At 44.2% G+C, this 18,361-nt stretch overlaps 1 protein-coding gene across 6 annotated transcripts in view; it reads left to right on the top strand.

Annotated features, from left to right (window-relative positions):
- AGL (amylo-alpha-1,6-glucosidase and 4-alpha-glucanotransferase) overlaps positions 1 to 18,361 on the top strand; it is a 142,233-nt gene that overhangs the window by 76,722 nt on the left and 47,150 nt on the right. For 5 of the 6 annotated variants that reach the window (XM_088481992.1, XM_088481997.1, XM_088481996.1 and 2 more), the window contains exons 7-17: positions 798 to 909; positions 1,484 to 1,607; positions 1,717 to 1,819; positions 3,814 to 3,911; positions 7,287 to 7,426; positions 12,521 to 12,708; positions 14,328 to 14,451; positions 15,267 to 15,430; positions 16,227 to 16,328; positions 16,459 to 16,614; positions 16,777 to 16,927. In XM_088481992.1, coding sequence (XP_088338118.1) covers positions 798 to 909; positions 1,484 to 1,607; positions 1,717 to 1,819; positions 3,814 to 3,911; positions 7,287 to 7,426; positions 12,521 to 12,708; positions 14,328 to 14,451; positions 15,267 to 15,430; positions 16,227 to 16,328; positions 16,459 to 16,614; positions 16,777 to 16,927 — 1,462 coding nt within the window. Of the gene's footprint in view, positions 1 to 797; positions 910 to 1,483; positions 1,608 to 1,716; positions 1,820 to 3,813; positions 3,912 to 7,286; positions 7,427 to 12,520; positions 12,709 to 13,654; positions 13,779 to 14,327; positions 14,452 to 15,266; positions 15,431 to 16,226; positions 16,329 to 16,458; positions 16,615 to 16,776; positions 16,928 to 18,361 lie in introns of all 6 variants that reach the window. The other variant, XM_088481998.1, reaches the window with a different exon arrangement.

Genomic DNA, 18,361 nt, shown 5'->3' with positions numbered 1-18,361 from the left:
AGTTGTGGCCCTTACACAATTCCCCCTGTAGCTGTGCCCATTATACAATACCCTAAGTAGTTGTGCCCCTTTTGCAATGCCCCCCTGTAGTTATGCCCATTAAGCGATGCCCCCAGTAGTTGTGGCCCTTATTCAATGCCCCCTGTAGCTGTGCCCATTATACAATGCCCTCTAGTTGGGCCCATTAAGCAATGCCGCCAGCAGTTGTGGCCCTTATGCAATGCCCTCTGTAGCTGTGCCCATTATGCAATGCCCCCTACTTGTGCCCATTAAGCAATGCCGCAAGTAGTTGTGCCCCTTCTGGAATGCCCCCTATAGTTGTGCCCAATAAGCAATGCCCCCAGTAGTTGTGGCCCTTATGTAATTCCCCCTGTAGCTGTGCCTATTATGCAATGCTCCCTGTAGTTTTGCCCCCTAAGGTAGTGCCCCCAGTACTAGTTCCACTGCTCCACGCCGTCAGTGCTCCCGAGTCCCGCCGTCGCTGCTGCTTCTGTTGCCTGCTGAATCTAACTGGATCCAGCAGGCGCGCGGGCCCCTCACATCGCGGGTGACGTCATGACGTCACCTGCGCAATGCATTACTGGGAACGCTGGCCTCTGAAGCGATCAGAGACTTCTTTAGTCTCTGATCGCTTCAGAGACCAGCATTCTCAGGACTAGTGGGGGTCTGCCGAGTCGAGAGCTGCATAGGAAACTCAAAAGAGCTGCATGCGGGTTGGCCACCTCTACTATGGTGACTGCCCTGGGGATGTACAATCTTCCGACAGACTGCAGTCATCTCATTTTCTCTCTCTGCAGAATATCCGTGGCATCCTGTGGGAGGAGGTATTCCCTAAACTCAAACTCTGGGAGTTTTATCAAGCCAATGTTTCTAAAGCCGTGGACCAGTTCAGAACCCTGCTCACCTCTGGTAAGTAACAAACCCTATCTTGGGCAAAAAGCCGACATAGGTCAGATATGTATACTTGGACTGATTAGTAAATTAAATGAGCTGTAAAACTTCTTACTACAAGATATTTTGGGTTCAGTAAGTTTTGTCGACATTCATTATGTTGACATGAGAATGACGACATGGAAAATGTTGACACTGACCATGTCGACATCCAGCATGTCAACATTGATGAAATGACATGCTCAGAATGACGATAATATGGTGGTACGATCACTTACCTCCGTTCAGCTCCAGCGATGTAACAGTGTGTTCCGGGGCAGGTTGGGTCAGGGGATGCAGAGCTCCGCTATACTAACCCCAAACACCCCCTTCCCCCTCTGTAGCCTAACCCTAATGTCCACGTTCTGCATTTCAGGTGTCAACATTGTGAATATGTCGACATGTTACATTTCAACAACTGTTGACATTCTGGTGTTGACATTATGACTATCAACATTTTGAATGTGGACGTGGTGACTGCATCCCATTATTTTGGCCCTTTGTTTCTGACACAACATTAAATGACAATTTTTTTTTTATTTCCGTTTTCTAGGTTCTCAGAAAAAAGGATTAAAAACTGATCCAAAGCACCTTGCGATCATTCAGGACCCACAATACAGGCGCTTTGGGTGCACTGTAGATATGGACACAGCTCTCAGCACTTTCATACCACACAGGTATAACACAGACTTGTTATTTGGTACTTTACCCGATTCAATTTCCTCTACCACTTGTATGTGGCCCTGCACCTTTGGTCAGCTAAGTGTACCTTATCTATTCTTACAGTAATGGCCCCGCTGCCATCGAGGATTGTTGCACCTGGTTCCGCAAACGGCTGGATGAGCTGAATGCTGAGAAGCACAAACAGATGAACTTCCATCATGAACAGGTGCAAATCTTTTAATATAAAACATTGCATTGTACTTCATGCTATAAAATATTGCACACAGTGACCCAGTGCAGACACAGTTGTACAGATGTGTCCTCATACACCTAGCCTCAATTCACCTTGCAGCGTTAGCTGCCAGGTCCTGTGCATTTTTCACTCACAAATGCGTCTTAGTCACAATGGGATGCAACAAACCGCTTTACGAGACTGCATGGATTAATTTTATATGCAACACTTTTATATCTGTGCGTGACAGAATCTGTATACTAAGCACAACGGAAAAAAGAAGCTACTGCAGCATTTCATGTACAAATTCAGACTCTGTACACAGATATACAAGTGTCGCATCCGATAGCAACTAAGACACATTTTCGGGTGAAAAAGATTCAAAAGCGACGCTCAACACAAGCCGATTCGCATGGGACCTGGTGCGCCGAGAAGGACTGTTTGGGGCAACTGCAGCAATAGTGCATGAGGACACATCTGTACAGCTAAACGCAGTTTTACAGAATTGCACAATGTGTAAGACAGAACTCACCAGTGGTTTTTAATAGGTGATAAAAAACATGTAATGTCATGAAGAAGTATTCATTTGAAGAGTTACCAGTGCAGCATACTCATTAATGCAGCATGGCAACTTTTTTAAAGTATAGACTCATACATCTAGTTTTCTTGCGCGTTAAACAGCCCTTCTAGTCGCGCTATGCTATGGCGTGACTCAATACCACCGAGTGTCTTTTTGTGTGACTTGTTACCTTCAAATGCGTCTTATTTGCACTGCGATGTGCATAGATAGCACAAGCAGCTTCTGCTGATTAAAATGATATGCAGCATGCTTATGTTCTGTGTGCGACTGTGTATCTGCATGCTAAACGCTACATTACAGCGTCAGTGTCTATAACACTGTAACGTAGCATTTCGCATGCAGATACACCAGTAGTCGCACAGAGAACATAGGCATGCCGCATATCATTTTGATCAGCAGAAGCTGCTTGTGTGTTTTCTTTGCATCGTTCTGCAAATAAGACACATTTGAAGGTAGAAAGTTGCACGAAAAGATGCACAGCGCTACCGAGTCATACGGGGCTCCCGTGTTATGGATAGCACGACTTGTAGTGCACGGAGGATAGATGTATGTATGACACATCTGTATTTATTATTTTGCTTTCTTTTCTGCAGAAGTTTTCCAACTAGCTCTCCAGTCTTATGAGATTTTGGCATGCTGAGGATCATGGAAATTATCTCTGGACAATAGTTGGAGAGTAAACCCCCTAAACAAATCTGCGGTTCAGAAACACTCAAGCTGATATGGGCATTGGCTGGCTAGATTTATTTACTGAATTTGCCAGAAATAAATAGTGCAATTTGATTTTTATTTGATTGAGCAGTGATAGTGTGCCAGCTAATTACAAACTGGCCATTAAAATCACAGAATTCATCTATACAGATGGAACAACACTCTATTTTAGCCTGATGGCATGATACAACAGGTCAGATGCAATGTCTGTCTAGTTATTCCAGATTCAACTTATGAGTGGGCTTGGCTAATTAGTGCACAAGGCTAAAATAAAAATGTTGCTCTATTTATACTACAGACATTCCTCACTTAACAACCTACTCGTTTAACAAACGTTCGGACTTACGACCAGCACTCTGACCAACTGGAGCCCATTGTACAATGACTAAAATGTTATTCTGAATGTCTTTTTTTATAACTTTAATTGTACTGTACAGTATGTAAGAATTATGCAAAGTAAAACAGTTACAGTATCAAGTTTGAGTTTCCTTTAGACATTTTCTTTATTCTGAATAAATAAAAATGATTACCTCCTGGTTCCTCCTTTAGTGACCAATTTGTTTAATGACCTAGTCGTAGGAACGGAACTAGGTCGTTAAGTGAGGAATGTCTGTATTACATGTTAGCATACTGTAATTCTTTTATACATCTATTCAGAAAACGTTTGCTCTTATCAAATCTCTGTTCTTTTATGCAGGCAGTGAATTGCACTTTGGGCACCGTGACCTATGAACGACTAGCCAATCATGGTCCAAAGCTTGGCATCATTACCAAGAAAGATCCATTAGTTACAAGGTAACATCCGTTCCCTGGGAATTTCTCAATGAAATTAGGCCCTCATTCAGAGCCGTACGCTCTGAGCAGAGCGCACGCTCTGAATGAGGGCCGTCCTCCATAACTATGGAGCGTCCTCCTGGACGCTCGTATAGCTGTGGGTCACCACCCACAGCCTATACGAGCGTGCAGTTTGATGGCCGCGATGGTCGTGACCATCGCGACCATCGAAACTGCGAGCCGGAGCCTGCGGTTGAGGTTTTCAACCGCAAGGCCCGGAGTGATTTTGGCTGTATCAGAGCCAAAATCACTCCCACTGACATCACTAGTGATGTCAGTGGGCCGGCTTCTGACGGTAGGCGTTCCCTTAGGAACGCCCCCGTCAGGGAGACACGCCCCCGGCACGCCCACAAAAGGGGGCGTGCTGTCAATCAACATCAACAGCACGCCCCCTTTGCTCAGACACAACGAGCGAAGGAAAGTCCTTCGATCGTCGCGTCTGGCGCATGCGCACGACGGAGCTCCCTCCGTCGTGCGCATGCTCAGTGCAGAACATCGACCCACTTGCGAGCGGACAGCCGCTCGCGAGTGGGTCTGAATCAGGCCCTTAGTCCTTTATGTCTAGAATTTAGCAATGCTATTCGTGTGTGTGTTTGTGTAAATTACTAATGAATTATTTGTATTGTTTGATTATTGATAGTAATAGAGCACTTCTCCATGTTTTAAAGTTTATTTGTTTCAGAGTATAATCTCAATATGTATGTAGTAAGTGATGGTAACGCCGGGACTTGGTTTAGAACCACTGGGACACCTGCCCTAATGACTAATTAGGCACTAAGGGCCTGATTCAGACCCACTCGCGAGCGGCTGTCCGCTCGCAAGTGGGTCGATGTTATGGACTGAGCATGCGCACGACGGAGGGAGCTCCGTCGTGCGCATGCGCCAGACGCGACGAGCGAAGGAAAGTCCTTCGCTCGTTGTGTCCGATCAAAGGGGGCGTGCTGTCAATGTTGATTGACAGCACGCCCCCTTTGGTGGGCGTGCCGGGGGCGTGCCTCCCTGACGGGGGCGTTCCCAAGGGAACGCCTCCCGTCAGAAGCCGGCCCACTGACATCACTAGTGATGTCAGTGGGAGTGATTTTGGCTCTGATAGAGCCAAAATCACTCCGGAGCTTGCGGTTGAAAACCTCAACCGCAGGCTCCGGCTCGCAAATTCGATGGTCGCGATGGTCTCGACCATCGCGACCATCACAATGCACGCTCGTATAGCCTGTGGGTGGTGACCCACAGCTATACGAGCGTCCAGGAGGACGCTCCATGAAAATGGAGCCCGGCCCTCATTCAGAGCGTGCGCTCTGCTCAGAGCGTACGGCTCTGAATGAGGGCCTAAGTTTTTAGTTAGCTTAATTTGGCCAATAATGATGTCATTTTTGGGATGAAATTCTGCAAAGTGCAGAATAATGGGTTAAAAGATGTGGGACAGGTATATGGGGGTGCTTTATTGATGGGGCAGTTGTTTTAAACATTGCAGGTGGCAGTTACAAGTGTTTTTTAAATAATTTTTTTAACAGTGGCTTAAAGTGACCCAAAAATAAATTGACAGGCATTTTTATGCAACCCTAATTCTACTACAACATTTAATTTGCTGAAAAGACATGCTTTCTATGATTTATTTACTGTTATTGTAAAATATTTATAACAGACATTTTTGACACACTTTAAAGACGGCTACACACGGTATGATGTGTAGCCGGCGATGCGACAGCCGATCCGACAGCCAACATATCGGGCGGTCCACACACACGGAGCGATCTGCTGCCTGACCGCCCGATATGCCGGCACTCCCCCCGCATAGCGCTGCATGGGATTGTACATCGCTTCTCCAGATCTCTTGTGCAGCATGAAAGATCTGGAGGAGCGATGCATTGGCCGATATACCCACACACTGAACGATATAGCAGCGATATCGTTCCAATATGTCTGATCGGACGCTATATCGCTCAGTGTGTGGGGCCCTTTAGAACCACAAATAGTTTGTTTTGGGCCACTAATAACTCTTTCACACTACAAGCAATAACCCGGGTTATTGCACGCGAACACGCAGCAACCCAGGTTACTGTGCAGTGTGAAAGAGACACGGGTTCAACCCGGCTCGCGATGCAGTGTGATCGGGTAACCCGGGTCAATGTGACCCGGGTCCTGTTCACTGCATAGGAAGAGCCGGAGCTTGGAGATTATCTCATTCCAAGCACCGGCTCATCACTTGATGACAGTGACGTCATTGACCCGGCAATAAGCCCGGTCGGGCTGCCAGTCTGTAAGGGGTGTCAGCTGGGTCGCTCTCGGGGTGGACGCGTGAAACTCCCGGGTGCAAGCCAGCATTACCATGTAAAAGGGGTATAACAGACTTCTCTACTGTTATCCTATATTAGTGTGCAATATTTTGGGGTACAGGCTGATATCCCCATTTTCACCAAGGAGTTTCCGGGAAAAAAAAAATGCATCAAACCCTATGCAGAATTAAGCACTGGGTGACTAGTTGAATAGGACAAATACATTTTTAAACACACAAATTTCACTTTTACATGCGAAAATGGGTTATCGAGGCTAATTGAATTCCCCCCCCCGCATAGTATTCTATGTGCTTTGCTACAAAAGCGATTTTGAATCGCTAGCATTGTATAATATACATATTAATCACTCTGCATGAGTTTAAGGGCAATATAAGAAGTTGTTTTCTTCCTTTGGATGATAACTGTTAGCCTGAAGTATCACTTTTTTTCTGGTTTTGAAACCATTTAAATTTCAGGCTCAGACAGTGCATTGTCTGACCCATACTGCCCCAGTATTTACCTGACGCATATGTATTTTATACCCTTGGGGATCTGAAACCAGAATTGAGAAGGGTATTTGTGGTAACCAGGGTTAACGGTGATCCTTTTGGCAGCATTTATATACAGGCTAACAGAGAATGTATCTTGTAGATGTGCGGATGTATCATGAAATTGTTTATTTATCTATTGTTCAATAAATAAGTTGGAATTTGCCCTTAAAAGGGACCAGGTGAGTCATTCACAACCTGTCCAGTCTCTTCTCTGGAGCTTTACAGAGCTCTACTAAAGAGGACTGGGCAGATTGTAACACCTCAGTGACAGGTAAGGTGTAGTTTCTGGATACACTCTTCTCTATACAGGGATAAGTTATATTAAGGGAGCTTAAGCCATATTGTACATCCCTTTTGAGTACAATATACAAATCTGCAACAGTAGTTGATCAATTAAATATGTGGTATGCTGACGTATCAGCTATTTTTTTTTATATACTTTGAATAAAGCCACATAGCAGTACAACATACAATTGTCCTAATTGTTATTTAATCTATTATACTCTTTGTAGATACTTCACTTTTCCATTTGGAGCGATGTCTCTGGAAGAAGAGGAGCTGCTAATGCACCAGCCAGAGAAAGCGTGTTACTTCTTGGCTCATAATGGCTGGGTCATGGGCGATGACCCTCTACGGAACTTTGCTGAATCAGGTAGTGGCTCACTCTTTAGATTAGTACAAACCCTCCTGCTATATACATCCATGCTTAGATATCTATAGATTACAGTACTTGCCTTTTGTGTTTTAAGACATTATTTATTGAAACATTGGGGGAGATGTATGGAGCGGCTAGTTCTGGTTGGTATTTGTTTGGGCCCGCTTCACTGCCAGATCGCGGTGAATGGAGTCCAGCTACCACCTGCATACAGTATACCTATGCTTGCCGAAGCGGCTGTAGTGACCAGCGCTTGCAAGGCCTTGCATCCATTCTGCACATGCGCCGGTCATCTTCTCCCAGGGGCACTTGGGGCTTTTTTCTTTTTGTTCTTTTAAACATTATTGTTTTTGTATGCACACTCAGCGTGGTGCAGCAACGACAGCTGCAGCTGTCAAAATCGATAACTGCCGCTATTGGAACAGTTAGTGCCACTGATCGTTCATACATTGCCTGCCGATTTCGACGCCCTATCTAGGGCATAGTGCCCCCTGCCATTCTGATTGCTTCCCTGCATTCCCCTTAACGTGCGCAGTTTCCGTTTTCCCCCTATCGCCCCTTCATACAAGACTCTCATTGTTTCCAGCAACTGTGGAGATTATTGTCGCCCTTTATAGAAATATGTTAATGGAAGTGAATTATTGATATACTAAATGATGTGCAGACTGTTAGTTTTTGAATTTAGAGGACAATTAAAGATGCATGAGACTCATGAGGTAGCCTTATCTTAAAGTGATCAATTCCAGCACTGTGTGACATTACTGGGGAAGGTTGGGAAATATACTGCTGTAGTTAAAACACTGCATGCATCTGTGTTGTATTGGAATTTTCATTAGTGAGACATTTTCCGGTGCTAGAGTTCTGACATCTGATTTCCCTTGAGTCTTAATTAAGAAATTGTCTTGTTTTCGGTGGCTGTACTATAATTTTGTTTACTAATTAGCAGCAAATATACAATTATAGCCCAAATTTATATAATTTAATTTGAATTTGGGAGGAGAAATCTTGAAGCGGTGTCTCAGGATTTGCCTATAATGTAGAATACAATATTAAAAGTAAACTAGCATATCTGTCATATATGGCTTGCGCCCAATGTAGCTAAAAACTATTATATTAGCACACATGCAAATATAGCAGTTTATTTCTATATATACTTACAATGTTGCATACTTGTACTGAATAAACAGACACAAACTATTACATAATATGGCCATTTCAGTAATAACAGTACAATCAAGGTTGCTTTCTTGTTGGGTTCAGAACTCCTAACCCTGTGATCAGATACATTCTGTTTTTACCCATAAGAAAGAGTACATATCTGGCTTTGACATTTATAAAATTGATTTCTAATAAGCAGCTGAATTATGTGTTTGGGAGGAGGGTTTCTGTAATGTGAAAATTAGGGCATGTGTGACCCTGAAATGACCGCTATACCCAATGATGATGATGATGATAATAACGATAAGGAATATTGGTTAAAATAAATGATGAAGGAAAGTCTGGTTGTCAGCGGCTAGCTATTAAAATGTTTTCAGTAACTAAAATATACAAATAAAAGTATCCATTTAATACACATTAAATAGGAAAATTGCAAAAACACAAGGCCGGTGTATTAAAAATAAAAACACTTTAGTTATAAAATCAGTAAAATATACAAATGGCTCACATTAGACATTAATCACTGCAGAGTTATTAATTAATTATTCATGCATGTATTAGTCAGATACAGTAAGGTAACTTTGTTAGTAGAATTATTTTCACCTGCTGTTAGTTCACAAGGTCTCTATATTATACCCCTTTTACACTGGAGCTAAAACCCGGGTTATTGCAGGGTTAACCCGGGCAGCTCCTTGGTGTAAAAGGGGTGAGGGTTGGATCGCCGGGTCAAGTGACTCGGCAATCCAACCCAGGTAAATAGCAGGGTTTAACACGGGCGTAGCCCGTGAAACCCTGCTGTGTGTACGGAGCACTCCGGGTCTTGATGACCTGCAGTGCGCCGCAAGCCGGCCGATTGGTCCGGCTTCAGTGGCGCTTGGAGATGATGTCATCTCCAAGCGTCCACTTTCACGCCGGAAAAGCCGGGTCTATGCAGACCCAACTGCGGTTTGAGCAGCGCCGACTTGGGAATATCCCGAGTCGGCGCCGGCTAAATTCCGGATCTGATCCGGATAGGAACCCTGTTCCAACTCTGAGTCAGACCCGGAATTTTGGTGGAAAAGAGGTATTAGTAAGATGCAATTGTTATATACCTCGAAGGGGTAAATTTGCTAAAGTGAGAGTTTTTAGAAGTGCAGATGTTGCCCATAGCGACTAATCAGATTCTACTTAACAATTAACTAGCACCTTCTAGAAGATTATAGCTAGAATCTGATTGGTTGCTAAGGGCAACATCGCCACCTCTAAAAACCCTCACTTTAGTAAATGTACCCCTTAGATTCACAATATTAGTGTCCAATCCTTATCCATGCAAACAATAAAGAAGTTAGACTTTATTACAAAGTTTTGATTGGCCAGCAGTAAAAATACTATTTAGGTCCTAGTTTTTGGCAGTTAGCAGCAAGGTGTATGTTTACCTCCCAGCCAGGGGCTGGCTGGCAACTTTTAGCCTGGGGGGCAAATGCATGCAGGCGGCCCTGGCAGAGGAGTAGCATGTAGCTAGGGTGCCCGAAGAACGTGCGTGCTCCGGCGCCCCCCCCCCCCCTCAAGTGTTCCAGGGAGGAGGCGGGTCCATATGGGATTAATGTAAAGTAAAGATTAGGGACAGCCCCGTCGTGGTGCCCATATGCAGTGCCCCCCTGGGCCCCAGGAGAGGGTTCCCCCTTATGCAGGCCTCCAGTAGTGCCCCCAGTAGTGATCCCTCCTATGCAGTGCCCCCAGTAGTGGTCCCCCCTGTGCAGTGCCCCTTGTGCCCCCAGTAGTAAGCCCCTTATATAGTGCCCCGAGTAGTGGTACCCCCTATGCAGTGCTCCTTATATAGTGCCCCCAGTAGCAGTCCACACCCCATGTAGTGCCCCCAATAGTGGTAACCCTTATGCAGTGCCCCTTAAATAGTGGCCCCAGTTGTAGTCTCTCCCCTATGCAGTACCCCCAGTATTTCCCTTTTTATAGAGCCCCCAGCAGTGGTCCCTCGATGCAGTGCCCCCAGTGGTAGTCCCCTCCCCCCTATGTAGTGCTCCTAGTAGTACTCCCCTCCCCCTATGTAGTGCCCCTAGTAGTTGTCCCCTCCCCTTGTAGTGCCCATAGTAGTAGTAGTCCCCCCCTTGTAGTGCCCCAGTAGTAGTCCCCCCTTGTAGTAGTAGTAGTCCCCCCCCTGTAGTGCCCCCAGTAGTAGTCCCCCCCCAGTTGTAGTCCCCCCCCCCCCCTTGAAGTGCCCCCAGTTATAATCCCCAGTAGTGGTTCCCCCTTTGTAGTGCCCCCAGTAGTAGTCCCTCCCTCTTGTAGTGCCCCCAGTAGTGGTTCCCCCTTTGTAGTGCCCCCAGTAGTCTCCCCCCTTGTAGTGCCCCCTGTAGTAGTAGTAGTCCCCCCTTGTATTGCCCCCATTAGTAGTAGTCTCCCCCCTTGCAGTGCCTCCAGTAGTAGTTGCCCCCTTGTGGTGCCCCCAGTAGTGGTCTCCCCCATTTAGTGCCAGCCCCCCTTCCCCCAGTAGACACACGTAGTATATATAAAAAAAAAACACTTACCTGAATCCCCGCTCCCGCCGTCGCCATCCGCTCCTCCGTCTGTCCTTCCCGGGCCGGGCCGCTCTGCATTATGGGAGAGACGTCATATGACGTTATGATGCCTCTCCCATTGCCCACTGCGGGAGCCAGAAGATGGAGCGGCTCCTGCAGTGGGCACAGCAGCAGCTAATGAGAGTCTGACAGACTCTCATTGGCTGCTGATCAAAACAAACACACAGCTGCCGGAGCCGGCGGCTGTGTGTTTGTCACTTGTGTAGCGCTGACCGAACTCCGTCCGGTCAGCGCTACACACGCGGTGCAGCGACAGACTGCCCGCGGCCCGCATGACGCTGGCACATGGCACCCTGCCCCCCGGCCCAGCCCGCCACTGCTCCCAGCCCTGGATCAAGGGCACAGATTTCCCGCTTGCTGTGTAGCAATCAAAGCTCCTTAACACATTTTCCCACTTCTTACAATCCGTCAGCAGCTTCTTTAGATGTTAGTTATTTTTTTTATGTTTCCACTTTCCACTCTCCCTCCTATTTGGGACTGTACCACGTCTTCTGTAGCTGCACATAGATTGTTGTTGCCAGTGGTTGCTGTAATGTTGGTGGCTGATGATGCTTGGAGCTTACAGCAGTCACACAGACTTTCCCCAGCTACAGGACAATTGTTATTCTGATACTTTGTGTCACTTTTTACGGGGTGCAGTCAAAATGCCGGCGGTTGAAATGCCGACCGCCGGCTTCCCGACTGTCAAATCCCGGCAGGAGACTAATGACAGGTGTCAAAATCTCGACGCCTGTCATTATACCTACGCCGGGAGCCCGATGCCCTGTATACGGAACAAAGGTAAGCCAGGCGCCGGGTGCGGACAGCCGTTGGGGGCTCCTGGGGGGACTTAGGGTTAGGCACCCCCCAGGAGGGTTAGGCTAGGGGAAGGGAGGGTTAGGGATAGGCACCCCACCCCCCCTGAGGGTTAGGTTTAGGCTGCGGGGAGGGAGGGTTAGGTTTAGGCACTTACGGGGGAGGTTAGGGTTAGGCACTAGGGGGGGATTAGGGTTAGGGGGGGGAGAAGGTTAGGTATAGTTAGAACTTACCTTAGTCGGGATCCTGCTGCTCTGCTTTCCGGCGTCAGTATAACATCCGGCGGTATTTCATACCGATCCCCTTTTTACCCCACATCCTCACTTGCCTGCTTATCCAGTCCAAGAGACTCATGAATTTCATGGCATTGCCCCACTCCTTGGCCCGGTGACGTGGTTCACCCCATTGTGGTTCTACCACACAATGTAAAGAATCCATTTCTGCTCACTGCCATGTTTTGGTTTTGGGAAAGGGAAATTGTGGTAGTTATGATATGTGACTCTTAACAGCCCCATCCTGGAAAGAATGGATTTACTAGACAGTGATATTGTTTTGCCCTTTCCAGACTCCAACGTGTACCTGCGCAGAGAGCTTATCTGCTGGGGGGACAGTGTAAAGCTACGTTATGGTGACAAGCCATCAGACTGTCCCTATCTCTGGGATCACATGAAGAAATATACAGAAATCAGTGCCACGCACTTTCACGGAGTGCGTCTTGACAACTGCCACTCTACCCCCATTCACGTGGCTGAGGTAAGAAGCTCTGCATGACATGGAATGATGTTATGATATGGACCGCAGGTTCTCAAACTCTGTCCTCAAGACCCCAAACAGTGCATGTTTTCCAGGTCTCCTCACAGAATCACATTAGCTCCACATGTGGATCTTTTAAAATGTGAGTAATGAATATACTTGTGCCCCTGCTAGATGACATGGAAAACATGAACTGCTTGTGGTCCTGAGGACTGAGTTTGAGAACCACTATTAAAGTCACAATCATAAAATCAATGTAACGTTTCCTAATCAGTACAGAAGAAAGCATCATGTTGAGCTTAAGATAATATACAAGGATGAATGTAAGTGGAATGTCACAGCAAAGTAATAACATCCATCAGTAATACATAGGGGCTTACTAAATCGTTTGAATCCTTAGTGTATGTCTGTCTGATAGTAATAGCTTTACATATACGTTTAATTAGGTTTTCATTATGTATTCCAGGAAGTGTTTTATGATTGAGTATTAGTGTGTTCTCTAGTTGTACATGTGCTGGTTATATTTATTTTGTCTGTGAGCATCTGTGTGACAACTCAGTATGAGTGGAATACGCACTGTTGTGCATGGTAGTTATCTATTTGAATAGTGTTTTATGCTTGTGAACAATGTATGTGGTTGTGTTTTTATTTCATATCTGTTTGTCACTTTATAGAGCTTTGATGTATGTGCTGGAACTCTAGAGTTCCACAATCAATGGGATGACGGTGGTTATGAGTGAGGAGCCACATGTCTATATTTGTATGTTGGACTCTATGTATTGACATACAGCTTTTTAAAAACTATGTTTCTACATGTACTATGATTAGTACAGGGATTTAAAAATGACTTGATCTTTTGTGGCTGTGTATGTGATAGTGTGACTGTCTGTGACATGTGTGCACCTATATGTAGAACAGTATCACACACAGCACTTTGTATCTGTAGGAAATGCTGGCCGCAGCCCGGTTAGTCAGACCCAATCTCTATGTGATTGCTGAGCTGTTCACAGGCAGTGAATATATCGACAATGTGTTTGTCAACCGCCTGGGGATAACCAGCCTCATTCGAGGTATCTGCTCTATGAAGCTGCTGCTCTAATAAGTATTAATGCTGCAGTCAATTACTAAATTAATAAGTATTAATGCTGCAGTCAAATACTAAATGTTGCTGTGTTGTTTTTTTTCTCCCCCTAACTCTCTGCATCATCTCTGGTTTCCATCTAATGTATTTCATTCCCCCCTTTCACTGTGCATGGATATTGGCTTCATTCTCTAACCCAAACACCTCTGTGCCTAGTGCTCACTCCCCTTCTCTCCTCCACTTTGTACTTGTTCTATCATTTCTTTCCACTTCCATCCTTCCCATTTCTTCTCTCCTCTCTGTCATGCCTTCTCCTGCCATTTCTTTTCCTATTTCCCTCTTGTCTCTTCTTTTCTCTCATACTTATTCCGTCTTCTTCCATTGTCGCTCCTAATTTTCTCTCCATCTTATTCCTCATCTCTTTTCTTTTCACTCTACTACTTACCTTCTATCTCTCCTGCCCTCTCTTCCCTCTTCTTTTCCATTCTCTTGTTCCTCCCTCTTTTCCTTCTTTATCCCCTGGCTGTGCTGTTTGTAGTACTTGCTGGATGCTGCTAGGAAGCTGCGCCCGGACTTGTATGTAGTGGCTGAGCTGTTCACTGGGAGTGAGGAGCTGGACAATGTGTTTGTCACTAGACTGGGCATTAATTCTCTCATACGAGGTAGGCCGCTTGTTTTTTGCATGAACTAACTCTCCTAAGACTTCTGCTTTTCTAACTTGATATTAAGTAGATAGTTGCAATCCTACTGTGTACTATTTTACAACACAACGTAGTTTCGTCACAGAAACAACACCGGAAAAAAACTTTGCGCCATAGATAAAACATTTTATTTTAAGTTTCACAAACCCAGTGTTTGATGACACAAGCGTATACTAGGGTAAGCAGTGTTGTAAAGAAAATGTTACACACATCTGGGTAGGTGTTCCCGTTTACTTCCATGGGGATCAATGATCTCTATTACTCCCTCTAATCCAGTTTCACTAGTTCAGTTTAGATTTCGTTGAATGTAAAAAATTAGAGAAAATGAGCTGTCATACGGGAGTGACAGTGTACACACACTCGCACACACTCAGACCCCTAATCATTGTGCTTTCATTCTGATTCAGAATAATTTACATGTGTAGACACGCCCACGTGATTATTATATGTCTATGATGTGAAAGACATATTGTTATATTGTAATAACGATGAACTACAGTAACTGTTACATCAAAGTAACATATATAAAATGCAGGTTTCTTTATTGATATACTGTATGCAGACACGCACACCCAAATTCTGATTGTGCAGTATGACACTAATGTGTTCATTATATTATAAAATAAATGTGTCCCATTTCAGTGCAAGATGTAATAACTTCCACTGCTGTAGCTTATTACAGTTACATATATCTGTTTTCTTCACACACATCCCAACTGTGCTTTTATTATGGCTGACAGAAGAGATTTGGTTAAATGTTAATCTTTGCTCAACAGAGGCCATGAGTGCTTACAATAGCCACGAGGAAGGCCGGCTTGTATATCGCTATGGTGGGGAGCCTGTGGGTTCCTTTGTACAGCCATGTCTCAGACCACTGGTTCCTGGAATCGCTCACGCGCTCTTCATGGACATTACACATGACAATGAGAGTCCAATAGAAGTAAGAAGATACTCAGTTATCTAATATCAGGGGTGGTTGGGAACAGCTTGAGGGTACAGTATATTTATTTAGTGGAACTGACATCATAACCCGAAAGTGTGGTTTTTCCATTCACTTTTCACCAACAAAATGCTTTGTTATGTAGCAGTGTCTGTAAAATGTATTAATCTGAAATATCAAAAATAAATATAGACTTGATCATTTTGGAAAAAGTACATTACAGCTTTGATCTCAGCGAGCAGATAAACATTTTCAGTGCATGCACTGTGTAGTATAGTTGTCATATTTTTTAGACTTTTATCTCAAATTTACAATACACATCATAAAAGGTCTAACAGGCTGATTGCTTTCAGATAAATATTTACCACCAAAAATGAACTGATCATCGACCATGTTCATTCACTTGCATTGGATTAATTATTACACTTCAGTATTTTAACAATTCATTATAATACTATTAAATAGTAACATGAGTTTCCAGCTTCAGATGAAAACTGTGTGATGATTTTCACTTTTCTGAACGAAGCTATCTTTATTAGGATAAGAATAGATAAAGAATGAAGTAGGTATATACACTGTATTGTGAAAGCAGCCTGTTATTTGGGGAAACATAAGGTTAAATTGCAGAAACAAAGTTTCCTTGTATTATTTATTTCTTTTTTTATAGAAACTAATTTTGAGAGTGTGGTATTTTATTTTGAACAATATTTCCCTTTATTATCTATTGTCATTACTAGATATGTAGCACATGTAGCATGTTTTCCAGAAAGCTAATTGCACATTCTTCTATTGCCAGCATCGATCCGCTTACGATTCATTGCCTAGTTCTGCCATTGTGTCTATGGCATGCTGTGCTACAGGGAGTTCTCGGGGGTATGATGAACTGGTACCACATCAGGTTTGTTCTGAGCTCTTACAGCACAATAATACGTTTTAGTATCTCCAACGTTTGTGTATTGTCTAATATAAGCAAATAAATGTGTGGTCAGATTACAGTGTATAGCTAATACTCGGCTTCTTCCTGGCAGATTTCTGTGGTGACGGAGGAGCGGTTTTACACTAAGTGGAACCCAAATTTGACTGTTCCCAATGCTGGAGAGGTGAACGCACAGACTGGGATTATCGCAGGAAAGAAAGCTCTAAACAGACTTCACCAAGAACTGGCCTCCCGTGGATTTATTCAGGTAATTCATCTCTTGCTGTTGTATGAGAACCGTGCAAAGTCTCCGTAACTTCCACTGGAAAAACCATCCATGCATCCCACCCGGATACAGTAAATGATCACCGACTCCTAAACTTCCATGTCTGTTGTGTGTTTCTCACTAGCCCCTCTCTCCTCTGGCCAGGTTTACGTGGATCAGGTAGATGAGGATATAGTAGCGGTAACACGGCACTGTCCCCATACACATCAGTCAGTTGTTGCGGTGTCCAGGACGGCCTTTAGAGACCCCAAAACCTCTTTCTACAGCAAGGAGGTCCCACAGATGTGCATTCCAGGTACAGAGAATTGGTTCAGTTGGGTCCAGATAGATTTATGATGACAAATAATAATGCTATAGGGATTGTTCCTAGTGTTAAACAAATAATTTTCAAGATATATCCTCCGCCAGCACCTGCTATAGCCTCCTGCATGATTTGAGGTCTGTTGGCAAGACAGTTGTGATAACTGATAATAGAGGTGTGTTTATCAGCACAAAGGGAAATGCACCTCAGTGGATAACATTGTGTCAGAAAAATAAGTGGGAGAAAAGAAAGGTGAGGAGAAAGTTATCCAGATGATGTGGTTAAAGAGCTGACATCACTTTTCTGGAAATAGTCCTTGATTTCCCGCCAACAAGCTGGTGTGTACAATAGATGCTCCGCCAGGACTGACAGCTAGAATAGCTTAAATACAGACAATGCTTTATAAGCTGAATGGGCAGAGAGCTACAGACGTGTCACCATTCACCTAGCATTTTTACGCGTTATGTAACTAGACACTTGGCGTAGCTTAGACACACCACCTCAGGTGGTTATTCATACTTTTTCCTGAATTTTGTATCTTTGCATCGTAGAAGCACACAAAGTCGTTTCCAGTGTACGTACCAGGCACACTAGATTAGTACTGCTGTCACAATTTAATTTATATAATGTCACAGTTTAAACATAATGTACATATAGCGCCAGGCATGGTGACTCTATTGAAATTCTTGTCTTTTCCTTTTTTACCTAGATTTGTGACTATGGGGGAATTCAATTAGCCCCAATAACTTAGCGGGGGTAAAAAAGGGAGGCGATTTAATTAGATCCCTTTTTCCACCCGATACCTTTGTTAACACCCGTTAAATTGCCGTGTTAACAGGCGTTAACACACAAAATCCGTGAAAAGTTAATGGCTTCGAGCGTTAACAGAGTCATGGCACCCGTTAATGGTGGTTATCAAGGATTTTTTTTCACTGTCTGTGCAATGGTGAAAATAATCCCAGATAAGTGCTGCCAGCTGCCTCACTTCGGGGCTAACTGAATAGCCCGGGGTGTCAATTAGTCTGTGGTAAATTACTGCAGCTATTTGACTTCCCTCAGGTCACGCATTAAATGCCCTTGTACTTTTGCTGCTATAGCAATGCATATATTTTGAGAAAACTGTTCTGGTGAGATGCTTGGTGCAGCCAAATTGCAAAGCCCGTGGCTCGCCTAAATGGGCTATTTGTCTCAATTTGAGGATACTGTAGGTGTATATGGACACATCTGTATTGGGCAATCTGTACACAAAGTCACATGTTGATTATATTATGGAGTAGGTTGTGTTTGTCACCAAGGTATACCTGTTTCATATCTACTATTTTTTAAGCAATTCACATTTATTTTTCTTCTAGTGACATGTACATTTGTGCATTTAATGTGTCAGTTTAAACATATTTTTAATCAACGTTTGGTTTAATTTGATTATTG

This window comes from Taudactylus pleione, unplaced genomic scaffold (genome assembly GCF_031769625.1).
Source record: "Taudactylus pleione unplaced genomic scaffold, aTauple2 ptg000017l, whole genome shotgun sequence".
Classification (NCBI taxonomy): domain Eukaryota; kingdom Metazoa; phylum Chordata; class Amphibia; order Anura; family Myobatrachidae; genus Taudactylus; species Taudactylus pleione.
Note: the sequence above shows the minus strand (reverse complement) of the source record. Positions and strands in the feature narration are given on the sequence as shown.